At 44.5% G+C, this 27514-nt stretch overlaps 1 protein-coding gene across 1 annotated transcript in view; it reads left to right on the plus strand.

Moving 5' to 3' along the window:
• Sdk1 (sidekick cell adhesion molecule 1) overlaps positions 1 to 27514 on the plus strand; it is an 866268-nt gene that overhangs the window by 662369 nt on the left and 176385 nt on the right. Inside the window, exons 15-17 of the mRNA XM_076840017.1 lie at positions 14504 to 14651; positions 16776 to 16916; positions 21340 to 21521. Coding sequence (XP_076696132.1) covers positions 14504 to 14651; positions 16776 to 16916; positions 21340 to 21521 — 471 coding nt within the window. The remainder of the gene's footprint in view (positions 1 to 14503; positions 14652 to 16775; positions 16917 to 21339; positions 21522 to 27514) is intronic.

Raw genomic sequence — 27514 nt, forward strand, 5'->3', positions numbered from 1 at the left:
CAGAATACTCCGTCCCACTTAGTTACGCTGTTAGTTTTTTGGTAGACATGCGTGTTTGTAGTTGTGATTTTTGTATTATACTTTATAGTATTTAAATTTTATTGGAATATAAAATAAAATTGTACTTTTCATTGTGAAAGTTATATATGCTCATTAATAAAAAGTTGTAAGTTGCTTAAAGCATAAAGAATAAAAACAATCACGTAGATTCTTCATATTAGAAAGCCAGCCCTCCATCCAAGCCCTTGGTCCCTCCTTCCTACTTCCTCCTGAACTTTGCTCCATCATTTATTCCCTCACTGCCCTCTTTCAAGTTCTCCTGCTCTCATGGCTCCTTCTACCCAAAGGGGTAGGCTCTACCTCCCCTTCTCTCATTCCATTCCATGCAGTCACCATTGACTTCTGTGCCTTTCCCTCCTCCCCCCACAAATAAACCAGTGAATTCTGTTGACTTTATTCCGTTATTTTTATCTAATCCACTGCCCTTCTCCATTCCTGTGACACTGATGCTTACTCGCTGTCCTTCTGTTGCCCACCATGGACGTGTACTACTCACGGCCATCCTTTATCGGGCCACCAGAGGGAGCTCCACAAAGTACAAACCTGGCCATGATGAAACCCTGCAGAGCTCTCCAGAAAGGCCCCATAGGGCACTGGACAGTGGGTCTTGAGCTTCCCCATTATCACCACTGACTCCCTGAAAATGAGTCTTACCTCCAGCGCAGCCTGAAACCTAGTTGCTGGCCCGCCCTCTAAGTAGAGTGCTAGCCCAATCCCATCCTATATAGAACACCTCATTGCTTGAAGAATAGCTTCCAGGCTTATTAGCATGGCAGATAGTGCCATTCATCTCTGACCACTGCCTGCGTCCCCAGATTTATCTCCAGCCACTCATTGCTTTGCCTTTTGTGCTATATAACAAGGCGTTGCTCATAGTTCCCAGAACACACCAGACATTCAGTGCTCATTGTGTCAATGAATTCTCTCCCCCACTCCTCCCTTCTACCTTTGTCTGGTTAGCTCCTACTTAATATCTCCCCTTAGGCCTTTACCTGGTCTTCAAGCACTGTCCAGTCTCCTCCAGGAGGTACAGTCCATGCCTTCTTGGTTTTTTGGCTAAATTAAGTGTAAACAGTGCAGTCCTCATCTTCTCCTCTAGGAGGCACTGCCCTAACTGCTATGCTTGGTGCTGTCCTTGGTGCTGAAATGCTCACCCAGCAAATTAAGCACTTAGTGGACCAGCAAAGGTAAGACAGTGACACTGATAAGTATAACTAGAAGGAAATTATTTTAATAATCTCCCACTTCAACTTTTCAAATATATTATGTTTTCAGAACATTTTGGGGTCTGAGGTTCATATCCTCTGATAGGTGAGTTTGCATTTCTTTGATTAGCAGCACCGTCAAACACATTTTTCCAAGTTGGTTGACTTTTTGCACTTTCTCTTCTGTGATCTGTCAATTTCCTTCCTCCCATTTTTCTCTCCAGGCCTTAGGGTTTTTCCTGTCGTTTTGACAAGTATTTTTTCAATATGGTTTTTGCCCTTAATTTTGGTGCACAAAATCAATCACAGAGAAATGTTTGATTCTTCTGTAGTTAAACCTGTTGGTATTTTTCTTTATGATTCCTTTCATTACATTTTGTTTGGGTATTTTGATACTATTATGCATAAAATAAATGTCATCACCAATTTTTGCATTGTTTTTAAATTTTAATTTCAAAATTTAACTCTTTAGTTTATTTGGAATTTAGATGTTATATATATTTTGACATGATCTTTTCCTTTCTTCCAAAGGACCCATTTTCATTTATCGACTAATCTACTTGTTTATGATGTTTCCCTTTTTGCATATTAAGGTGACATGTTTTTTTAAAATGTTTGGGGTTTGTTTGATTCCATTGACTCATTTATTTTCCTGCTAATTTTATAGTATTTTAATTGTTTTGGTTCCAAAATATGTTTTCAAAGCTGATAAAGCAAGTCCCCTAATCTTTTTAGAATTTATTACTTCTGGTCCCTATTTATTTGTCTAGAAAAAAGTGGAATTATTTTATTAAGTTTTAAAAATAGTCCCCTAGGGTTTTTAATTGAGTTCAGCCTGTGATGAGTTTTATGGGAACTTACTTCAGATAATTCTCTCTTTCCATCCAGAACATAGTATCTATGCCATTTATTCAGTTCTTCCTTATTTTGCTTAGGGAAGTTTGCAAGTTCAGACCCACAGGCTCCATATTTTTTGTTACGGTTGTCCTAAGATTTTGTCTCACAGCTGTTTTAAATGGATTTTCCCCCTTTCATCATCTAACTACTTATTGGATTATAGGCAAGCTATTGATGTTTAGATGTTAGTTTTCCATTCAGCCACTTTCCATATTCTTTTATTATTCTAATGATTTTTCTAATGATCCTCTTGGTTTTCAAGGTAGACAATCCTCCTCTCTAAATAATAAAAATTTATTGTTTCCTTTTTGTTTTCCATATCTTACTGGATTGTGAGAATAATTTTAAATTATAATTAGTATGGTAATATGTCTTGTTTTTTTCCCTGATGTCAGTGGAATTGCTGGTAGGATTTTATTGTTTTGTATAATATTGATTTTTTTGTTATTTATTGAGGTACACTTTGCATAGAGAAAAAATGCAGAGATCTTAAGTGAATCTTGAGAAATATATATACCCATATAGTCCACACCTCGAGCCAGATATGTCCTTTTTAACCTTCCAGAATGTTCCTGTGTTCCTTTCCAGTACTTTTCCTCCTTCAGAAGCAAGTACTTTTCTCACTTTTGTCATCATGGGGTAGTTTTGCCTACTTTTGAATTTCGTTTTATAAGCAAATATGATATTGATTCAAAAGTGTGATTTGTCCAGCACATAACACATTCTTTCATTCCTTATTCTTAGGATTTTAAAAATTGTATAGGGAAATTTCTTACTTCTAAGCAAATTATTCTTAAAATAACTTGGTATTGAACTTGAAAGTACCCCATAATTCACTCAGGAGAATTTATATGTGACTATTCTTCAGGACCCCAACTGCAACATGAGCTCCCCAGGCCCTCCCTGCCCCACAAGACAAGTTGATGCTTTGAGGAACTCTGTCTCCATCCATGGTTCAAGGCTCCCAGGCCTCAGACCTGAAATTAATGTGTTTTTCCTTAACTCAGAAAGAAACACTGTCTTCTGTAAATTGGGGAGAAGAATGTCAAACGGGGACTAGAAATGTAGCTCAGTGGTAGAGTACCTGGCCAGCAAGTAGGAGGCCCTGCATTCAATTCCCAGCACTGCAAAATAAATAATAATACAAAAGAAATAAAGTGAAATGGGAAGAAGTTTCCCACATCCTTTGTCACTTCCTGTCACTCAGGTATAGCTTTGAAGGACAGATTTCTCTTCTGCTGAGAGAATCTTGTTCTTCTAGAGAAAAGAAGGGCTCGCCTTAGACACTCCACCATCCAACATGTTTCTTTTTGCCTTGGTTGTCACAAAGCCCAAAGCTTAACTGAAACCTAACTGAAGCACCAAAGGAATGGGGTGCTTATAACATCTTTGACTTCTCCTTTATGATTTTGTATTATTTTTATTTATTTTCATGTTGCCATCCAATGTTGTGTACGCTTTCATTTTAGAAGACCTTTAAGTCCTTCACACACACACACACACACACACACACACACACAGATAGAGAGAGAGGGGGGGGAGAGGGAGGAAGAAAGAGAGAGAGAGAGAGAGGGGTATTACATAAACATTCTTCCAGGAAAGCCCTGGAGCTATCTATTTTTTTCCTCCCCATCATTTTGCAATATGAACCTCAGAAGCTTCAGTAAATCTGCAAATTATGTAGTCACCTCTGTCTGACAGTATTAAACACAGGAAGATGCCTGGACAGAGCATAAAGTCAATTAGGGAGGAGAAGAACACTCCCAAAATTAAATAACAGATCCAAGAACACAAGAGATGGCCTAATTTGGTACACAAAGATTTGCAATGGGACAGGGCTCCTCAAGGAGGGTCAGTCACTGAGGGCCAGAAAGGTCAAGGAGGCTATCCTTGGAAGAAGGCCTTGAGCTAAATATGGGAGTGGGTAGGATTTGGGTGCATGCCATGCTCACAGGAGAGATCCAAGACTGCAGAGGCTTGGATGTTGCTGTATAGCATGATGGGTATCCAGGACATTCCCAGGCACATGAATTTGTAGAAACAGAAGGTTCTTAGGGGCAGGAAAAGCTTAAGGCATGGCTGAAATTAATTGCTTTAAAAAAATTCCATGTAATAATATATTTTAAAGTACAAAGTAATACATGCTGATTGCAGCTAAACAAGTGTTACCAGATGTATAAAGGAAGAGTTTCTTATCTGCCTCTACCACAAGGAACTGTTGCCTGCAGCCTAGTGTATACCCTTCCATGATGAAATAGAGACCTGCAAGGAATACCAAGAGCTCAGAGAATGCCAGGCCACAATCTTACACAACAGAGAGCCATATAACCCATAAGCAGGGGAATGTATGTGAAAATTAGTTTTTAGCAAGATTCACCTGGAAATAGGAATAAAGAAAACTGTGTAAATCTCAAGGCTGAGCTTAGGGGGCACTTGGCAAGGGACATGCCAGACAGCCAGTCATTCCTAAATGGCTGATTGCCTTTCTCTGAAAGGAGGAGGCCAAAGACAGCTGGGAACCCCAGTCCTGGTCCTGAGAAGCAGGAACATTCTAGCACCCACTGTGGTCTCCTCTGCACCCACCCATTTTGGCATGGTTCTGCCAGCTACTAAGTTAAGACTGGCTTCAGGAGAACATTTTCTGAGACTCAATGCCTCTCCTGATCCCATCCCCGGCATCTTTGGGGGAGAGATCTCTTTCTTCACAAAGAGAATTTCTAAGCTATGTGGCTCAATCCTTTCTTCTAATGCCACATGTGTCTTTTCATGTATAGACCCGTCGCTGTCTTGCACACTGTGCGCCATGAGCTCATTTGCTCTGGTATGAAAGCCATTCCCAACTGTCACCGCACAATATGTTAAACATCTTGATCCACGTTTGCTATTATGTACTTAAAAGCTGATGGGCTTTGTGCTGTTTTGCTTGCCAAAGCGGCAGAGACTTTGTTCTCTGTGCTTTTCAATGATGTCTTTGAAATCTATCTCACATAGGTATTTTTCTAATAGCCTCAGAGTTGTTAGAGAGTATTTTATGTTTTAGCTCATTTTCCTTTGGGCTTTTGCATATGGAGCCTCACATTAATAGCATTTACTCCCATTTAAAATGCAGCCTGGGAGACAGGGCTTGTCACAGGTGTTCATGAAGGAATGCCATTGTGGTGATATGGTCCCAGAGCAGGACTCGGGTGGGCTTCCAGGTTCACTCTGCAATTAGCTCCCTGCTCTCAGGCAAGATGAGGAGGGGGTGGAGGCCCAATGCGGACCCCATGTCCTCGATTGGTCCCTCATCTCATCTCCTGGACTGCTCTGCTCAAGCCTGTCCTGAAGTTAGATAGTACTTCCTAAATGAGAATGCCTGTTGTGACAGCTAGGTATAGAATTCAGAGTGGCTAGGACTGTGGTCCCTAAGTCTGAGCCAGCTTCTATCCAGACATAGCCACCTGCTCCACACATAGTCTGCTAGCCATGGTTAGACCACCACCACCCCGCTGTAGGGGTTCACCAGCACTAACCCAGGCTGAACTCCCTTGAGCTTCTGGATTGTCCAGTCTCCTTTCCAATTCTCTGAAGGGAACTGCTTCTCCTGCACATAAGCCCTCACCCTGGCCAGGGGCCTGTGTCTCCTCATGGATCAAGCCCAAGCCTTTGGTGGCCACCTTTGGGGTCTTGACCTACATCTCTGGAGGCTACAGTCCCTCAGATAAGAATAGCGAAAAGCCTGTTCCTAGTCACTTTGGCTACATCCCTTGACTGCAGGTTTGACTACCTAAATATCTTAGTTCTTAATTCTTAACATTTAAGGCAGACTTGGTACATTTTAACTGAACCATGTAGATTTTCTTGAGGCATATATAGGAGAGAGGCCTTCTCAAAGCAAAGGACATCAAACTGCATTTCAGCTGTCTACTTTCAGGGTCTTATTTTGGGTGGAAAATACCCATCTGCTTCCCACTCCCCCTCCCTGTCCATGAAGCCCCCATCTAGCCTAAGTTCCTTTTTCTTGGGCATCCTCAGCTAAGTATGGCCTGGGCTTCCTGTAGCCTCAGTCTCATTTCCCAGGGTTGCCATGAGCAGTTCTGTGGCCCAACTCTCTTTCAAAATCATGTTTGTGTTCTAGCATTTCATGTATGTCTAGATGCTTTATAGTGTCACTCCATGTGGGGACCCTCACAGTGCTCTTGCAAGAGACAGCCCATTCTACATGTCATATTTTCCAGCTCAAACTAGAATTCCACAGTGCCACTAAAAATCACGTTTCTTTCCTTCCTGTAATAGCCTTAAACCAGAGTCTTGAAGAAAGATCTCATTTAATCTCTATGGCAGGGGCTATTCTTTGTGCTTTGCTTTAAATGCTCAGCCAAGCTATGATCAGACTGAGAGCAGCTTCCTTAGCTGGGGGTTCTGTGTGCATTCCTTTTCATGTGACAGGAAATAGGCTCTTTAATGTGGAGGAGCAAGGCCTGTTCATCCACCAGACTACCCTTGACAGCTCTTTGGGGTAAACATTAAACGTGGTGTGGAACCTCTGAAAAGCTTAAAGGTAATTAGTCAAAGTCCTTGAACAACCACAAGAATGCTTTATAGAAGCAGCTGCGGTGTGTGCTTGTGCTAGTTTCATTCCATGTCTTCTGAGACTCTATTTTCTGATTTTCATTAATGAACTTGTTTTACTGTTTTGTGGTACAGGTAATGTACACATATATACAGACATATACATACATACAAGTATATATATAATATACACACATAATAACTTTATGTGTTATATAAAATGGTAAGATTTACCATTCTGTATTACTTTTATGATAAAAAAAATATGGTCGGGAAGATCAACAGGTTCTCAGGGGTAACCAGTCTTTCTATAGCTTATATAATTTTGGAACTCTTCATTAGAAAAATAACACAGCCTTGAAAGGACCTCTACTGGGGCCCGAAGAAGGGCCAAAGCAAATGAAGGGCAAAAGTTCAAGAGTTCAGGGCCCCTCTGTTCACACTGCTTTGGAGCCAGTGTGAGCCTCTTGCCAGGAGGGGGCCTGGAGACTGCTGTGTGTAGCTCATGGAGGTCCCCACCCTTTGCTCCTACAGACACTGAGGCTGAACTTGAGCCACATCTGAGAGCCCCGTCCTCCAGAGCTCCTGCACAAGAGCAAGCACAGTAACTTTAGCCCTGACTCCTGGGTGTCTCTCAGCCTCCAGCTGCTGTGTCCCTGGGCATACACATGTGGATTCAAATGCTCATAAGTGTGTTCTCTGAGCATCGTATACACCCCTCCACACACACACACCACCACCACACACACCACACACACACACACACACACACACACACACACACACACACATCTCTGTTCTCTCTTGCAAAGCACTCAGAATCTTCCAGTTCAGATTGTACTCAAAGCTTCATAACTTGATCCTCTCCTGCCTAGCTCTAGACCAACTGGTTCACTGGTAGGCCTTCTTTTTTTTTTTTTTTCTTATTGAACTTTTAAAGAGTTTTGGGTTTACAGAATTATTTCAAAGATAGAGTCCCTGTGCATCCAGTTTCCCTTACACCAAGCATCTTGCATCAGTGTGGCAGGTTTCTATCAAACCCATCATTTCACTGCTGTTAACGCAGCCCTGGAGGTCCTCCCTTTCTCCTTGTTGTCAATTTTCTAGCCTAGGATCCCTTCCAGATCCTACAGGACACTTGGTCATCATGTCTTCTCAGGCTTCTCCTGGCAGGACACATCCTCCTGCTTTCCTTGTTTATGATGACCTTGACAGTTGAGAGGACTGGCCCAAGGCTTTGTGGAAGAACACTGCTCCCTCCATTGGGATTTACCTGATGTTTCTCTTGTGGTTAGAATGGTTTGAGGACAGGGGTAGAGTCCCATCCTCATCACATTCCTCCAGGGTGCACACTCTCAACCTGACTTATTGCCATTTATGCCTGATAAACCTTCATGAAATGTTGGAACATTTAGCTTAATTTGCGCCTAGAGTTAGACTCTCAGCAACACCTGTCCTGAGTATGCAATATCATCTTAATAAATGTAGTGTCCTTATATTCAGTGTAGAGAGACAGCCTGGTGCACTGGCAGGGGGCCTCTGATTAGCATGAGGCCTCCTGCCTCAGTAACTCTGTTGGAGCCACGGGAGCATCTCTGACCAAGCCCTGAACTCCCTAGCTTTCAATCTGAGGCAATAAATAGACACGAGGCAGATCTGGCCAGTGTATGGAGGGTTTCTACCAAGGTGCATCAATAGCAGGTGGGGAGCCCATGCTTCCTCTCCTATGAGGATGGACACGACTATCTCAAGGCTACTGTGCAGTCTGATTGTGGCACACACACACAAAAGCCATCATCAGTGCTGAGAACATGACCGGTGTTGAACCTCTACTAGGTGTCAGACATTCTTCCAGCTGCTGGGGAGTGAGCAGGGAATAGCATAGGTCCCAGGAGCCCATCTGGTGAGGAGAACTTATTCTTACCACCCAATATTTATATTTCAGGAGACAGAACATCAGACAGTGGTAGCAAAATAGAAATGAAGTGGGAATTATAAGAAGAATTTTGCCCCTTAATTCTTCCACTTAACTCTGGGACCTGAGGGAAGTGGCCTTGTTTTAATGCAGGAATATTCATTCTCTTTCATGTAAAAACACAAGGTACACATTAACCAAGTCCCATTTTTTATTTACCAAATAGACAATTAAAGATGATAATCAATGCTCAGGACTCGCAATGTTGTGACAGAACAGTCTATTTCCAAAAACCTTTTCTTTAAAACTGTACTAAATAGACACAGAAGTATGACTTCAACTTCAACAACTGTTAACATTTTAGCACGTTTCATATATTTCCTGCCTTTTTTTTTGCTAGAGTATTTTAAAGAAAATTCCAGAAATTATGCCACTTCATCCCTCAGTGACTCAGTAAACATCTTTTAAAAAGAAAGGAGAAAGGGGGCATCACACCAGTGGAATTGATTAGTAAACTTTGTGTCACCTAATAGTCTATATTTTCCCTTTTCTAAAAGAGGTTTGTTTGTTTGTTTGTCACTCAATTGGCTCAAATAAGATTCCAAACCAGGTTCATACATTGTTGTTGTTTCACTCTTAATGTCTTGGAATCAACCAAAGCCTCCAGCCTTCTCCACCTCTCCTCCCTTACCTGGGCAGGAGCCATGACATTTGTCCTGAAAGTGTCCCACATCCTGGATTTGGGTCATAGTTGAATTGATCCTTGCATCTTCTTTATTTCCTGGAGACATTCACATTCTTGGTTTTGTTTGTTTTCTTGTAGAGGGTGTTAGCACGTGTGTGCTTCTGTGTGCGTCAGGTGTTGCTGGCTTTGTTTCTTATAAAGTGCGTTACTGTGTGATACACATATGTGAATGCTTCAGGTGCAGCCGTGGCCTTCCATTGCAGGGACATGAGGCCCAGCTGCTCTACTTCTCGAATTATTAGGGTTCAGCCATTTGTCTAGGTACTGACCACCTGCAGAATTTGGAAGAAGTAATTTAAGGTTTCTATGAGTCTTGGTTTTCTTTCTTTCTTTTTTTTTTAAAGCTTAGTATATTTCATATATATATATATATATATATATATATATATATATATATATATATATATATATATATTTAGTTTTCGGCGGACACAACATCTTTGTTTGTATGTGGTGCTGAGGATCGAACCTGGGCCGCACGCATGCCAGACGAGCGCGTTACCGCTTGAGCCACATCCCCAGCCCGAGTCTTGGTTTTCTTGACTACAAAAGATGCAATGAAATCTCTCACACAATAGGGTCCAGGGGCTGCAGGTGGGGAGGCACCCTCAGACTGAACATAGCCATGCAAATATCCACACTAATAGTGACAGGGATTTAATTGCCTTTTGGCAATTAAGAGAAAATTTTCTTCAAAAAACATTTTCCTTCCTGAGGTACCATTAATTGAGAAAATGGTAATGTTCTTTGTATCGGAAAAAGCTTCTAGTACATTTCCAAAGATTGAAAACCATCAGTTTTTGAGCCAGCCGAGATAGCAGGGAGTGATTAAGTTCTTGTGGGCCCTGAGCCCTGCACCCAAGAGGGATATGCACAGTGCCCTTTGTGGCAGGGGTTGTTCTGCAGCCTGACTGGGGGAGTCTGAAATCCCCCAGCCCTGTGGATCAGAGAGGAATCCCTGAAGGGGAGGAAAGAGGCATTGCAACTTTTATGGGATGGTTCACTCATCAAAAGATTCTGCTGCTGCATTCCATCCCCTAAGACAAGCCTCGTGTTGGAGTCTCTGTGAGAACTGGCTGGAAGAGCCTTTTAAAAGGAGTCTTCCTGTTGATTGTCGGGAACAGACTTGCTATTTAAATTTTAACAGTTCTCAGCAAGCTTGCAATTGCAAAGCTTGTGAACAGACAAATCCTTCCCAAACCACTTTTTTTTTTTTTTTTTTTGGTACAAATCAGAACGCCCATGAGATGGATAGGGTTCATTTGTATTAGTTTTCAGTCTAATCTCTCTTCCTGCCAGATCTTTTATCTTCTAGTGGGGAGGAAAAAGAATAAATAAAGAATTCTATAGATGTAACTGGAGGACTGAGCCAAGCCAGAGACAGAGGAGATTAATAGGCCCTGTTGTCAAATCAAACTGGGCAGCAGACCCGGTGACTCATGTTATGGACTTTCAAGAGCTGTTTACACTCTGGGTGAAGAAATGGCCAAGGGTTGAACAGGGCAGAGGTTTGGAAGGATGACACTGAGGGCATCTTAGTGTAGTTGTGTGTTGCTATAGCAGAATACCTGAGGCTGGTAATGTATAAACAAAAGAGGTTTGTTTGGTTTATGATTGTGGTATCTGGAAAGTCCAAACTGTGTAGTGCCAACCTCTGAGGAGGGCCCCCAGCTGTGTCACAACATGACAGAGAATTAAAATGTGAAGCCGTGGGCTGGGGTTGTAGCTCAGTGTCGGAGCACTTGCCTTGCGTGCGTGAGGCCCTGGGTTTGGTCCCCAGCACCACATAAAAATAAAGATATTATGTCCATCTACAAATAAAAAATTTTTTAAAAATTATAAAATGGAAAGCCGGTCCATGCAGAGAGACCAAGGTGAGGTGCCAACTCACTCTGTAATGACCTACACTTGAGGTAACCATTTCAATCCTACAAGACTGAGAACTCACTCCTGTAAGAGAATTAATCTCTCTGACAACCCCACTCCCCTCAAGGCACTGCCTCCCACTCGGGCCACTCCAGGGACCAGCCTCAGGGTGATTTTTGTTGGGCATGACCTGATACAGACCAGGACAGGCAGCATCCCCAGGTCCTCTCCGCCCCCACCCCACCTTGTTCTGAAGAGTCACTTCAGCCAACTGATTACCACAGGTGTCCTTGCCTGTGTCCCTCTGTGAAACAGCTGTTGCTCCCTGTGTCTGACTGAGCATGTGAGCCGTCCACTGACGGACACCGCGGGATCAGAAGGAAGGAAGGGCTGGTGGAAGAGAGCCTCCTGCAGGAAGCAGACAGCACTCCCAATAGGACCAGTCCAGGAGGAGGTCTAGAGAATGTCTACAGAGATGTGAGCAGAGGGAGAGCCCAGGGCTGGTGGCCTCAGTCGGCTCCTCTTGGGTCAGAGACCAGGGGCTTGCAGAACTCAGAGAGAGGCTGTGCAGACCTGCCCCCTTGAGAAGAGCAGGCACCTGGGAAGGACAGGGACAGTGAAGGCCACCCTCTCAGTGAGGAAGGAAATGACCTGACTATGCTCTCCTGATCTCCCGGGGGAGACAGGAGGCAGGAGCAGACACAGTCCTGCACAAGTGTCCCTGGGCCAGGCCTCCTGCATGGTGTCCCAGTGTTCACTGTCTCATTTCATACTCAGGCGACCTTGGGATTTCATGTTACTTTATTTTCTCACCTGTTTTTTATTTTAGTTGTGGTAAAGTACCCATAATAGAATTTACCATCACACCATTTTTAAGAGTACAGTTCAGTAGTGTTCAGTACATTCACAGTATTGTGTGCTCATCACCAACAGCCATTTCCAGAACTCTTTTCAAGTTGCAGAAGTGAAACTCTGCACCCATAAACAATAACTCCCTGTTCTCCCTCCCACAGCCCCTTCTACTGTCTGTCTCTATGGATTGAGTACTGGAGGTACCTCATATCCATGGAATCACACTGTATTCCTCTTTTTATGACTTATTTGACCCAGCATAATGTCCTTAGGGTCCATCTATGTTGTAGCATATGTCAGAATTCCCTTCTTTTTTAAAGCTGAGTAATATTCCACTGTAGGCTAGACCACATTCCGTGTTCATCCATTCATCCCTTGATGGATAGTTGGGTGCTTTTCACCTCTTGTGCTACTGTGAACATGGGTTCCAAATACCTCTTTAATATCCTGTTGCAGTTCTTTGAGGTATATACCCAGAAGTGGGACCACTGGGTAAGATGGGAACGCAGTTTCTAATTTTTTCAAGGAATCACTATACTATTTTACATTCCCACCAACAGTGTACAAGTTCTCACTGATGCTGTTATTTTCTGTTTGTTTATTTGTTTGATAATAGCCATCCTGGAGGGCATGGCGTGGTAGGTTGTTGCAGTTTTGATTTGTCCCCCATTTCTACAGAAGTTCACATAAAATCAAAGTCTAAGTGAAGAGCTCTGGCTGACCATGGTCTCCATGCTTTTCCCCCATGTGCCAGTTCTTTAGAACAAAAACTCCTTCCGTGGAGGCCCCACCCCTGCCAGCTGCACGGGTTTCAGGGAAGCCCCTCTCACCTCTCACCTTGACAAGTGGCTGCCTTTTGTAGGGAAGCCATCTAGAAACCAGGTCACCATGAGGTATTTGATGCTGACAGAGGCTCTCAGACTCCCTGAGCAAAAAGAGCAGTGGAGTGGGCTTTTCCATAGTTAATGTGGGTGCACACATCAGGTTTTTAAAGGAAACATAAAGAGAAGGGGATCCTCATCAACCGCCAATTACCGTGTCACTGGAAATCAAGAGCCAAGAGTACAGAATTGCCCAGCTGGTGGTGGAGACTGCATTCCCAGAAAGCCATTTTTGGAAGCAGCTTTATTTGAAATAATTAAAAAGATTCAATCTTTGTCGTCCAACTGGCATTGCACCTCAGAGCAGCTTAACTTGGTGCTGAGGAATCCCAGCTACAGGTTCTGAATTAGTGAGACACCTTCACGTGGCCTTTGGGACTTTCATTTTCATTTTGAGGCCACCTCTTGGTGACCTCTAAGGAACTAAAATGCCAGGTGTCCTTCCCATGAGCTCCACGTATACATTGTGAATCTGCATGGTCAGTCTTAAGGTTTCTGAAGGAGCCAATGTGATTTTTTTTGGGGGGGCGGGGGGTTGGAGTTTACACACAGCAAGTGTTGTCTGCAATCTGAGCAGAGCGCAGCACCATAGTGGAGTCATGTCTTTTTGACCCATATGGGTGAAAGGGAACTTAGCACCACTTTGGAAGAAGGAGAAAGACAGTTTAATTTCCAGAGGAATGTCCCAGCTCATAATTTACCTTGCTGATAACTTGAAAATGCCATCCAGGCATCACAGTGGCTCAGAATGGGAGCTGATGGTGGATATTCAAAGTCATTGTCAGGTCATTCCAGGGCATCACTCTACAAAACGATCGAGCAAGAAGCATGCTTAAACTCTGCAAAAACTCATGCAGGCATGGGATCCTGCAGAACCTTCTTGCAGGCGGGAGCCCAATTGGCTGACAGTCGCTCTTCCACACCTGCCAGAAAGCTGATTGGAAAGAGGCTCCAGACTAGCTCTGAATTCTGATGTCTCTCCAGCCAGAGCCACTCAGGGTGTGGCGTAATGGGCTGCCATGCTGCAGATGGGTTGCAAAACGCACAGCCCATCTGTCTTTATCATGCTCATTTCCTCTTTTATTAAAATGTTAATGAATATAGTTTTTATTTATCATTCAGTGACAAGTGCAACTTCCTTTTCTGGGAGATGAATCTGCACTCTGTCTAACCACGTGAGCCCACAGAGAACTTTTTCTCATTACATCTTGAACCCAGGAATATTTTGGTTTCTCCTAAACCACCATGTGCAGGTTGAACAAAGGATGCCTTTACTTATTGACAACAGCCCAGAGTAATGGGAAGCACACTAGATCTGGGCTGATAAATCTGAGTTTCATGCCAGGCTCACTAGTTGCTAGCTGCATGACTGAGCCTTGGTTTCCATGTCTGTCGAATGGGGATAACAGCCCCCCTCTCCTAGTGCTATCTTGGAAAGCAAATGAGATAATTTGTGAGAACATATTTGCATTTGCTTGTCATTCAGACATGTACTCACGTGGGTGTGAATCTGTTTTGCTCATTCTTTTAGACTCTCCATGGAAAGTGCATCTGTCAAACGTTGGCCCTGAGATGACAGGAATCACCGTGGGTGGCTTGACTCCAGCCCGCACCTATCAGTTCAGGGTGTGTGCAGTGAATCAAGTGGGCAAGGGCCAGTACAGCACAGAGACGAGCAGGTGAGTGGGGCCCTGCTCTCTGCACAGTGGCCAGGAACAGCAGGGCCTGAGAGTCAAACAGAGGCATCACAGGAGGTGGAGGCAATTAATTGATCATCCCTCAGGGATATTGGCTAAAGCATGAGCAGAAAAGATTATCACGAAGAGTGCAAACATGGCCATGTGTTGATCTACCTGGGTTTCTCTTAATTGCTGGGAGGCAGTGTCTTGGATTTCTCCTGTGGTGCTCTGGCTGTGCCTGCATCGATGGCTCCTGATGGCACAGTCTTCTGTACCCAGGAGATTAAGAGCTCACCTGCTGGCTGTGTTTTCTGGGCCCTTTCATTTTTATTCTTCTTTTTTTCCCTTGGTACCGGGTATTGAGCTCAGGAGCACTTACCCACTGAACCACATTCCAGCCCTTTTCTATAAATATAGAGACAGGGTCTCCCTGAGTTGCTTAGGGCCTCACTAAGTTGCTGAGGCTGGCTTTGAACTTGGGATCCTCCTGCCTCAGCCTCCCAAGCCACTGGAATTCCAGGCATACACCCCTATGCCTGGCTTTCTGAGTTCTTTCTCCCCACAATTGCCAGCAGAGTGTAGGCTGTGCCATGGGCTTGAGAGGTAAATGTGTAGTAGTCATGCAGGAAGCTGAATGCTGCCAGTGTCTCTCAAGTGCTGTTCTCCTGAGCAGTGTCCTCACCCACACATTCCAGGAGGTCCATTTTGGAAGCCCTGCAATTGTAAGGGGACAAATGACTACATCTAGTTTTAGGGTTCTCCCCTGTCCCCAAACCAACCCCAATTCTATGACCTGGATTGTAGAATAGTGAGATTGAGATGGCTTTCAAAATGTGGGAGTTTTAGAGGAGAAATAGCAATAAAGCCAAAGAGACAATCCAGAAAAAGTGTTGGATGCTGAGTGTGAGTGGCTCACTCAGCTGGTGGTGGTTTGGGGAGCTGAGGCTCTGCAGCTCTTGATGGAGCAGGTGGGTCTTCCTGGCCGCCTGCCTAGTTGAGCTGCAGAGTGCTGAGGGTCATGACTACTCACAAAGTCCTTCAGCACAATTGCTGTGTGTTTTGTTCTTTTTAAAAAATAATTTAATTTTTAAGTTAGATGACATATTTATATGATTCAGAATTAAATAAATATTTATGCAAATGTCTGTTTTCCACCCCTGCCCTTGTGTTCCACTTCACCTTTCTAAACCAGTAACCATGTAAATATTTCCCATACATTTTTTCCAGAGATTTAAATATGTATACACTTTACTAGTAAATACGAATTTACAATTCAGTCTCTTCCTTTCTACACAAATCAGAGCATGCCATACATATTATTCTGAAACCTTTTTCACTTCATAATCCATCTTTGGAAATCTTTCAATATCAGTTCATAAGAAGTACCCTCATTTTTTTTTTCACAGCTACATAGTATCCTGTTGTAACACTGTACCATACTCTATCTAACAAATCCCCAATTGATGGACGTTTAGGTTGCCACCAGTTTGGTGGTACAGCAAACAGTATTACAAAAATAACTAGTGTTGATGGTTAAATTGCCCAGCTCTAAGAGGCACCAAATGACACCTGCAACAGCAGTGTGCAACAGAGCCCATCCCTCTTCCTTGACACACAGTATATTTTTACATTTATGTTTTTCCTAATTTACTAGTAAAAATGGTATCTCATTTTAGTTTGAACTTGCGTTTATCTTAGTAAGAGTGAAGTTGACTATTCATGTGTTTAAGAGCTACTTATACTTCTTTTTGCTGTGAACTCTTTACATTCTTTGCCCAGTTTTTTTCTGGATGATTGGTCTTGTTCTTATTGAACTGTAAGAGCTCTTAAAATACCAGGGACACTAAACCTTGGCTGTGAAATGAGTTGCGAACAATTTGCCCTCAATTTTCCATTTGTCTTTTGACTTTTTGCAATTAGCTTCTGTCAACCAAAGATTTTTATGAAATTTATTTATTTATAAATATTAAGTCATATTAATTGAACAGATTAATGAGCTTTCTGTGATGTTCCTATACATGCATTTATTGATTTTTACCAAGAGGAAGGCTCCAAGTTTGGCTGACAAGGGTCATATGTTTCTGGCACTCAACTCCCTCTCTCCTACCCATCCTTTATTTTTAGGCTGATGTTACCTGAAGAACCACCCAGTGCTCCCCCAAAAAACATTGTGGCCAGTGGGCGAACCAATCAGTCCATCATGGTGCAGTGGCAGCCACCCCCAGAAACTGAGCATAATGGGGTGCTACGCGGGTACATCCTCAGGCAAGTAGCCAGTGATTTCTATAAGGTCCCTAGCAAGAGTCAGGTGTCTATTCCTCTAAATGTCTGTAGGAGACAATCAGTAGTGCAGGCTCTCAGGTCAGGTGTCAGATGCTATGGAGTGGTGGAGACTGTGGCAAACTGGAGAGCACATGCTAATGTGGGCACCTTGCAGAGAACTCCCAAGTGTGTCCACCTGCAGAGTCTGCACAAAGACTGGCATTGGTGGTTGCATTTGGCAGGAGATTGGAGGGGACATCTTGGGTAAGGGAGTAATGTTGCTATTCATTGTAAACCTTTTAATTCCTTTAACACTTTCACTAGATCCATGTATTATTAAGCAAAATCACTTAAATTAATACTAATTAATGTGATTCAGTTATTATCCAATGGTTACCACATGAGCAGTTTTGCCAGATTTTCTAGGAGTTCAAGAAAATTCCAATACCTGGCCTTTTACATACAACCTCCCAGTGTTCAGGAGTTACATACAACCTCCCAGTTCAGGAGTTCAGTAGAGCAGGCCAGATGTCCACATCTGCGGGCCAGATGTAACCAAATGGTGCCAGTTTTCTATCTCTGCCTTAGAGGAGCCAGTGAGGCTTCTAAAAATATTGAAAGAACCATATGTGTATGTGGTTGTGGTCAGGAGGAGAAATGTCCTCTGCCAAACTCCCACTACTTTAAAAGCTGCACCAAGTGTGTCTACTGCAGTGGTTTGTCGACCTAGCAAGAAGAGATAAAGCAGAGCCTAAGGGTAACTATTGAATCTCTAGTCGGCTGTCTGCTCTGGATGTATTATTGGCTTTATATGGGCAAGAACAATGGGGATCCGTTATTCCCTTCCTCCAGATGCCTACACTGGGCTCCTGTGGAGTTATGATCAGTAAATGCTTGGTTAACAAAGCTCTTAACTGAACACATTTGACTTCTTACGTAAATGTAAGAAATTATGATGGCATTGCTCTTTAACTGCATTATCTGTGAATCTGAAGGACCCCCCATTCCCATATGCAAGTCCAGAATCATGCACTCCTTGGGTAACAGCATCTGTCTCCACATGGGTAATATCTGTCTGTCACAACCAGTTTCCTGCCACTCAAGCCTGTGGGTTCTCCTTGTCTCCTGAAGGGTTTGGGAGCAGGAAGGCTCCTGTGTCTCTGTGCCCCCGCCTGTCCTTCCCCGTGTAAAGAAGGTCAAGGAGACAGAGTTGTCCTGGTAGGCGAGACCTGTGGGCTCTGTCCTGATGCCCCTGGGACCCATCCTAGTCACTTGACCCCCTCCCACAGCCTTGCTGCTTCCAGGCTGAGGCCATCTGTCCCCTCCTGCTGCTTGCTCCAGCGTTGGCCATAGCCTCTTGTTCCACGAATGGAAATAATTGGCCTGCCCGGCCCGGCCACCCCTCCCGCTTGTCCTCCTGCAGCCCCTGCCATTTTCAGCAGGGAGTGAGGAAAAGTTTCCTCGGGCAGTAGCCGTCAAGTAAAGGCTTCAATAGTCATCTCACAGAACCAGGCTCGGGGCGCAGACTTTCCTAATAACATCTCTCTGATGTTGCGAGGCCACATCAGGGACTGCACATTTCTCTATTTCGTGGGATTACTGCTGTTAAAAGGATTTTCTGTGATGGTGTCAGTAAGTTGAGTGCTGGAGAAGAGGGCATCTGTATTTGTTGGGGCTTAAATCAAGAAAGCCTTAAAATGAGGGCGCACTACCCAAGGCCTATGAATATCAAAGTTTTCAGAAATTAAAGACCCATGCCAAAATGAATTTGCTTGGAAACATTTCCAAATAATCCTCTGGTCTGCAAATCAGCTCTGTGTTTGCAAGCGTGTATCCTCCAGGGCATAGTCTCTGTGTCAGATTCGAGGCACAATACAGGGAAGAGCAAATGGAAATAAATCACCTCCGTGGCTCTGGCCATAAGAAGTAGTTAGGATGCGTGTGCAGTAATAAAATATTTATAATAATGGGCAGGGTGTTTCTCTGAGAGGAGCATAGGGTTATGTCCTTTAAAAATGTTCTCTGTTTATTTCTGTATAAAAAATCATCTTGTTCTGGCTCAGCCTGTCTCCTGGGCAACATGGCCAACCAGCAAGAGTAGGATGCCCGCACTCCCCTTATTAATCGCGACCTTCTTAGACATCCTGTGAATGTTACAAAAGCACCCTCAGCTGCCAGTCAGAGTGGACCAACCTGCCCATTCCAGTAGGGAGCATAGCCGATTTGGAAGAAGTGAATTCTTTTGCACAACTGTACCGAGTGGCTTAGGAGAATACGGGTGGTTCATAATTCAGAGTTATTTCCCACACTCTCCTCAGTAGAAGAGCAATGTTTAAAACAAAATTGGGGTGCTTTATACTTCACATCTCCTTCACATTCATTGTTCCACTCGATTCTTGCAAGAACCTACGAAATACTTTTATTAAAAATTCCCATCGGAGAGTGGTGGAAATAAGGCTACAGGAAGATACCTAAGGTCACCGGGCGCATCATGGCTGAACAGGTCCTCACCTGTGTCTTCTGATGCTGATTTCTTTGCTTTTGCCTGGCATGTGCAGCATGCGGTGATGGGTCCACATGAGCAAGTCATTCCTGAGGGGTAAGCTCACCACATCACACTGGCTGCAAGTACCATTCACATGTCTGGGCCATTCCCATGTGTGATATGGAAGTGGAGCCAATTTTTACCCTTTTTCAAATGGCTAATTGTCTCAGTGCCATTTATTTTAAAAGTTCATCTTTTGTGGGCAGAGAATTTAATGGAAATACCTGTCACATGGGTCAATCCATGCCAGGCCTTTCTCCTGGTGGCCTACTGCCTTGAGGGCCATTATTACCTCAACGACCTGAGTACCTGTAATGAATTGCACCTGCCCTTGGTTGGTGCAGGTGGTCAGTTAAGGATGCCACTTCAGCAAGTGTCAGAGGCTGATGGGGTGTGAGGCAGAGGTGTGGCTTGATAACTTCCATGTTTGCCCACCAGAGAATTAACGGCTCCCTTCCCTGGTGCCTCCCAGAGCCTGGGGCCACCTGCTTTCAAGCATGAGACAGAAGGAAGCCATGCTTCTTCCAGCATTCATGTGCTCTCCTTGACCATTTACCTTTTCTTCCAAACTGGCCTCACCAAGAGCGAGTGGTCTGTAACAGGAGAGGATGAAAGAAACTCAGAAAACTCTGATTTTCATGAAGAAACTTGATTACCATCTCTCTACTTCCCTATTGACTTCTCAGCTCTCCTTCTCTTTGGAACATTGCTTTTTCCTGAAGAGCCTAAATCCTGCAGTCTCTGCTTTTTTCTAACAATGGTGGCCTTGCTAATGCCCTGGCCTGTGTGCACCTATCTCAGGTGCTTCCTTTCATGTGAGGCGCTCTGCCCTAAGGACAAGGCAGCATGGGGAGGAGCCCAGAGATTCCCGTGTGCTGTGGAGAGTCAGCGGATTCATTGCTGCCACTCTGGTTTTGGATCCCTTATCACTCATCTCCCCTTTCCATTTATCACACAAAGCCATGGTTTTCTGAAGCAAGGACCACTTCTGGGATAGAAATTAGATGCTTTGGAAGCTGCAGATGATTAGGAAATCACTTTTACTATACATGTTCCCTCATTTACCAGGGAGACTGATCCAGAAAAGCTCGGAAAATTAACTAAGTCAGTTCAGTACATTAACTTCTATAAACTGAATCATGGAAAAACATTTGCTAATCAAAATAATGCTCTGAAAGTCCTTTCATAGTGCAAAATGCAGTTTCCTAATTTATGCATTTTCTAAGTGCAGAGGTGTGCGAGTCACCTTTTAAATAAACATAACTGTGAATTTTTTGCCTTTAGTAAACTAAAGATCATACCACCCAAGTGTTCCAAAAGCCCCCAAAACAATTTGTGGTAGTTAGCACTGAACTAGCATTTTAGAAGTGTTAACGCCTTTTCAAAGCCCACTTTTTCCTGCTCTGGGGTATACTTAGATAAACCCAGATTTCCTAAATGGACCAGAACTGGGAGCTCAGCCCCTGGAGGCCAAGAGGCCACACACTGCTGGCTTCTCCACTTCTCCCCACATTTCAGTCACAAGAGTAAAGTATTTCTCAAACCCTGACAGAAATCACTTGGGGAATTTGGAGTTCTAAGTCACCATTAGCCCTGGACAAGTTACACTTATAAGACTGTTGTTTTCCCATAACCATATGTAGTTGAAATGACACTTTTGTTTTGCTCAGAACTTATAATATACCTTAGAATGCCTGGAAGCTACCTTTTGAGTATAAACTTTTGAAATTGTTGAATTGGGATACAGTGTTGTCTGGGACTGACCTCTTGGCCCCTCTCTTGTTTATGTAATTCCATTTTTCTTTATTTGCATAGAACCACAGAAAACCAGCTCAAGTCTGAATTGTTTCTGTGCCATCATGGGCTTCCTTTCTGGTGCAGGTACCGCCTGGCTGGCCTGCCTGGTGAGCATCAGCAGAGAAACATCACTAGCCCGGAGGTGAACTACTGCCTGGTGACAGACCTGATTATCTGGACGCAGTATGAAATCCAGGTGGCCGCTTACAACGGGGCTGGCCTGGGTGTCTTCAGCAGGGCAGTGACCGAATACACCTTACAAGGAGGTGAGCTTGCTTTCCAGAACCACCAGGATGCAGAAGCTTGGTCAGGCAGCCAGGTTTGTGAAGTTCAAATTGCAATGTGCTAGAAATGAAAACAGGGTGCATTCCTCCAGGGAGTGTTTAGAAGAAATCCATCATGTGTGCGATTTCATCTCTCTGCCTCCTCTAAGCTGAAGCGATGCTGTGGAAGGGAAGCATAATGTTCCAGCTGCTTTTTCTGGGTGCCGAGGGCAGGAAGTGTCTGCTCGCATCCTTTCCTAGCACACCTATTCTTGAAAGGGTCTGTGGAAGGGAACTTTTCTAAATGCCATCAGGGCATCTTTTCAGTTGAGCTGGTCACAAAGCTCTGTGTAATGCTGTGAATGTCCTTCAAGGGGAACGATTATTTCTAATCCTGGTTTTCATGATGGAATATGATTATTGGTAATAGAATCTGCTACTTTGTGCTTTTTTTTTTTTTTTTTGCCTTTTTCAGTTACACAACCAATTTACTAAATCAATAAAAATTCCCCCAGCCCTGGAGAGGGGGAATGACCAGACAGAATGTCATGAAGCCAGTGGTTCCTAAATATATGTGCTGAAACTCGGCCCAGTCTTTGGAAGCCTCTCTGCAGCCTCTGACTCCTCCCATGTTTCTGAAAGATTCTGGTCCCAGCCCCAGGAATTGCTGGCTGGCCGGGAAACACTCTCCCCATCTGCATTGCATGTTATTGTTCGAGTGGTAATAAATAGACCCTCTCTTGACACAACTGCATTTGTCCTACAGCAGCCCAAATCCTTGCCCAGGGAAGTAATTTTTCCACAAAATCTAAAATCCTTTTTCACTCAGCAATTTATGCCCTCTCCTGATTCACAGGTGTGATTTTATTTGCTTAGGCATTTTTATGGCTGCCAGGCCTTGACCTTTTTCAAATGATAAGGTTTCAAACTGCCCACTTCTCTCCCCAAATCATGCCCGAGACCTAATGTTCCTTGATATTACACGCTGTTATTATCATCCCTTATTGATTGGCTGTCTGTTGTCATCCCCAAGCCCATAAATCCTCCTTTATAAATTAAGCGTAGTCAGTTCCGCCTGCACAGTGGCTAGCAGAAATATTAAAATGCAGGACATCTCAGAAGAACCTGTCCATCTGCAAGTGATTCTTGATCGTTCATTGGAAGAAAAAAATAGCCGAAAACCTGGACCATTAATGTTTGCTTTAATTAGTCTATTTAATAAAATAACAGTAAACTTGGAGGCTTAAAATGACTAATACTGCTATTAATAATCCCCTATTACTATTAACTGCAACTGCCTCATTGTGTTACTTACTGGTGCATTTGAGTTCTGCAGAGAGCAGAGGGAAGCAGATCTCAGCCTGACTGAGGGGGGTTTTGAGGCTTGGAGTTTGCCTTTTATACAGTTGGCAATGGGGAGCCATTCAAGGCTTAAGAGCTGTCCTGGAAAATGAATCTGTCAGTGGAGTGCAAGCAAGGTGGGAGGAAGCAAAGATGGCGGCAACAACTTCAGAGACATCAGAGCAACAATTTGGCTCCCAAGTGGTGATTTCCCCCACTTCAGTGGTTACAGGAGAAGGGGTCAGGATCTATATTTGGAAGGTGTGTTGTCCTTTCAAAACAGTTCACATGTATTACCTCAGTTGTGCTCCACTGAAATCCTTCAGGCAATACAGCTGAGCTTCACAGCCTCATTCGTTGCTTCCTGCACAGTTGAACTGGGTATAAAAACAGGAATGGGGTCCAGGCGGTGTCTTCAGTCACTATGCATAAAGAAACTGCATGCCAGCTAGCTTGAATTTAGGTGGTATGAAATTGCACATCTAGCAAATGGCTGGAACAGCTCTAATACGCAGTCTTCAGAGATAAGACCACTGTCTTCTGAGCGACATCAGCAGCCCCTGATGTCAGCAGGACCTCAGAAGGTTCTGGCATGTTAGCAGCTGGACTGGCAGACCAGAGCATGTGTTCTGGTGAATGGCAACGTGCTGGGCGGGCTCCTATCCCGCTCCTCTGAGCAGTTATCAGGTGGTGAGGTTCCTGCAGTAAGCCATAGCTCTGTAAAAGGCTCTTTTCTTCACATGGGTGAGAACCTGACTTGCTCTCTCTCCAGTCCTCCCTATCTGCTTTTGTGTGACTCTCATAAGTTAATATTGGAACCACAGTTGCGTGGGCAATTCTCCATGTGCAGCCTCACTTTTGGAACTGAGTGGTCTTTCCCTTGCTTGGGTGTTAGATGTCAGGTGTGGGCACATGAACCTGGAGCCCCACAGGTTTCAGGGGTACCTAGCAAACATGGCCATAATTCACATCTTCACTCCCCATGGGGTAGCTCTGTTTGGATGCTCTGGAGGACTTTCTCATGTACACGTGGACTTCCTCATCCATACATGGACCTTCCTCATATGCTCATGATGGCTGTCCTGACCCCCATCCCTGTGTGAAGACTTCCTCCTCATGGACTTCAGGAACACAGTTCTGTCTGCCTTCCCTTTGAGGATGCAGCTTTTCCTCTGTATGTTTCAGACTTCCTGTGTGCTCTTGGGACTGTTAATGCCCCCTAGGGAATATCCTCAGAGATTGCTGGGATTCCATTGGTCATTTCATGCTCTTTTTCCAGACCCTGACCCCAACCTTAAACCCTTTCATGGGCCACTGGTGAAAATTATCAGACTACAACAGCCTCAGAGACATCTCCAGGAAGCACCTGCCCACCCGACCTGCTTGTTCAAGGAATGTGTGGAGCCCCAGGGCAGATTGAGGTGGTGACACTTAATAATAATAGCATGAGGATGCTGTGCCTTGGATTTGGCTGTGGCACTGGCTATAAGCCAGGCTATGACACTTGGCTGGGAAAGCACAACCGGCCCTCAGCTCTGGGTGCCTTGGAGGCACAGTCACACCTACCCAGTGAGCAAGATAAAAACAGTCAGACTAGGTGACACAGCAGGAAGAAAAGACAACAGAAAGGACCACAGTGCTTTAGAGCAGCAAAGGGGCAGACTGGAGTGCTGGGATATGGTCTCTCTCTCTCTCTCTCTCTCTCTCTCTCTCTCACACACACACACACACACACACACACACACACACACACACACATTCTAAAGATGAGACCCCGATAAGAGCCTCTCTGGGCCTCCTGCTTTCTATCCTATTTCTTTAGGAAGTGTACCAAGCCTCTCTGGGCCTCAGGGGCCTCATCTGTAAAATTGGGCCCTTGATATCTGCCCTGGCTGCCTTGAAAGCAGCTATGACTAGAAAAGGACACAATACATGTGTGCAAAGGCTCTGAGAACTGAGGCTTTACAGACCTGTCTGCCGGGGTGTGTTTGCTTTCCTACTGGGCATCCACCTGGTGTTTGAAAGTTTCCTCAGTAGCTATAGTACAGAAAGAGATTTAGGGTCAGTCTTTCTGCTAATAGTAAAATAGCCATTTAAGAATTAATGTGGGCACCATCTAAGTGCTCAGAGCTGTGGGAGGGGCTCTGCCATCAGGGTCGAGAAGATGCTGACAGCCTCTGCTTCGGTTCCTGCAGGCTGGTCCTGGAGGAAGGTATACTAGGGCTTGAGGAATAAGGGCAAGAACCAGTCAAGGAACCAGCTTCACTGAGGTCGCTCCTCATTCCTCCAGAGGAGGAGTACAATTCCCCAATCAAAACCCTCAGAACAGACCATAGACTTGAGCCACCCCTAAAGAGGGGCTTATTGGGATTCCTGGGGTGGAACCAGCAGCTGTCTGTATTAGTTAGACATGGGATCCAGCTGCTAGAAACAGACCCCAATGACAGCAGCTTAAACAAAATGAAGATGTGGTTTTTCTTTCTTCTCACATCAGAAGAGCAGGCAGTGGGTGGGAATGTGGGTTGTAGGGGAACTCTGGGATCATCAGAGAATCAGGATTTTCTGTCTTTTTGCTTTGCTATCTTTGATATTTGCCTCATGGTGATAAGCTATCTACTGTAATGCCTGCTATCACATCAACATTCTAGAAGGCAAGTTGGAGGAAAACATACATGGGTGTGTCTTGTGGCCAAGTATTCCTTTAAAGATCTTTTAGGATTTTTCTTAGAATTCCATGTGTCACTGACTTCTGCTTCCTATTCATGGAATTCTCTGTGCAGGAAAAGCCAGAAATGTGGATTTCTCAGCTGCATGGTTTTCCATCCATTGTTCAGGCAGGAAAAGGGGAGGATATTCGAGGGGCAGCTAGCAGTTTCTGCCTCTCCAAGGTGACAGTAGCTGAGGAGTTGCAAGGTTTCTAGGTTTGAAATGGCATAGTCCACTGCCTCGGGGCTGCCTCCCAGGAGCGCCTGGGGGTACTTCCTAATCATCCCTGCTGGAATCAGCAGACTTCACATCCACAGCCCGCAGGCCACGACCTCCACCCAGCTTGGGCAGCAGCTGAGCAGGCTCCTTGCCCAGGCTCCTTGCCTGGGAGCCCACTTAGGCCTTGAGTGTCCCACAGCTGCTGGCACTGAGTGTGGGGAAGGCCTGGAGGCTGAGTAGGTCCTTCAGACTGAAAAGGGAAATAATTAAAATGCCTGCATAGGAAAGGCGAAAAGAATAACTCATAAAATTAATTATTTGCCAGCTTAATTTGAGAAATTATCAGAATGTATAGAAACACGGGTTGACAGTCTATCAGGAGATCTGAGAGAGGCAGGATTACTCAGCCTGGGGAGGGCGAGGGCTGCCTTCTGCCCGCCAGATCGCTTCTCCTTATCCAAGGGCAAGTGCGATGGGGCGGCGGTAGAGGGGGCAGCGAGGTAGCTTCATCTTGGCTCTAACAAGGGCTTGGCTGGAGCCCCCAGAGAAGGCACAGACCGCTGGGGAAGGATGTGCGGCTCACACTGCCGTTGGTGGGAGTGGAACTTGTTAGACAGTCTTTCTCAAAGAGAACTCATAAATGATGCAGCGCTCGCCCGGGGTGCGCAGCGCAGGGCGTGTAAGCTGCTCTGCTGGCACTGGCAGCTACGGGAGCGCTGCTCGCTCCCGCTCCTTTTTCTTGCAAACACATTTTTGGTCTCAAGTGTGTTTTTCCAGGAAGCTCCTTAAGGAAGATAAGGAAGTTATTTCTACACTAACTTCAGCAAAGCATAGTTTTGAACCCACCACCCACCTGCTACACGCCCTGTGTTCCTGCTTAATTCCGTGTATTATTGAGATGTCTTAGAAATGAGCGATTTGTCCCCGATGGCTCTCTACAAGATCTTGGCATGGACTGGCTGGGGGCACACGGGGACTGCCTGCTACCAACTTTCTAACTTCCCAACTTTTCAAGTTCCCCTTTCATCCACCAGCCCCCAGTTTCTTGTCTGCCAATTCCATTTAATAGATTTTATTAACAGCGCCTCCCTGACCTTTTCTGTTGGAGGCATTTTAAAGGGGATATATTAACTTACAAATGGAGCAGCACGACTCTAAGACAGTTTCAGCCAAGTGAACTTTGCAAGGGGTGATAAGAAACGCAGGCTCTGCGCAGACCCTGTGGCCTGAAATCTCAACATGCTTGAAGCCCACCTGTCGGTTTTCCACCATGACTCCCTGAAAGAAGTGGAAAATAACCTGCATTTACTTGAAAATTTCACAGTGCTCCCAGAAATCGATATGCTTTTGGTTTCAATTGGAAAAAAACCCAGAGTGGAGGTTCTGCACACTAAATGCCCAGAGTAATTAGAAGCATTTTTCCTATTGCCAATGTCGACTTCAGCAACTTTCTAATGGTGCAGAATGGGAGGGAAAGTACCAGTCACCGGAAGCAATCAGCAGTTCACATCCTATGCTAATTCAGTCTATGGTTCACAGGATTCAGTTTTTGTTCTAAATCATTCAAATAACCATGAAAGACACATGAAAGACAGACACATGGGTTCTTCTCAGGTGAGCCTGTGGTGGGGGGTTCCTGCCCATGCACTGTTGGAATATAAAATGTACTAGATCGTGGTTACATCCTGAAACAAACCCATGTAGATTAGCAAACTCCTGCTCCCCATTTT

The sequence above is a fragment of the Callospermophilus lateralis genome, chromosome 19 (genome assembly GCF_048772815.1).
Source record: "Callospermophilus lateralis isolate mCalLat2 chromosome 19, mCalLat2.hap1, whole genome shotgun sequence".
Lineage (NCBI taxonomy): Eukaryota > Metazoa > Chordata > Mammalia > Rodentia > Sciuridae > Callospermophilus > Callospermophilus lateralis.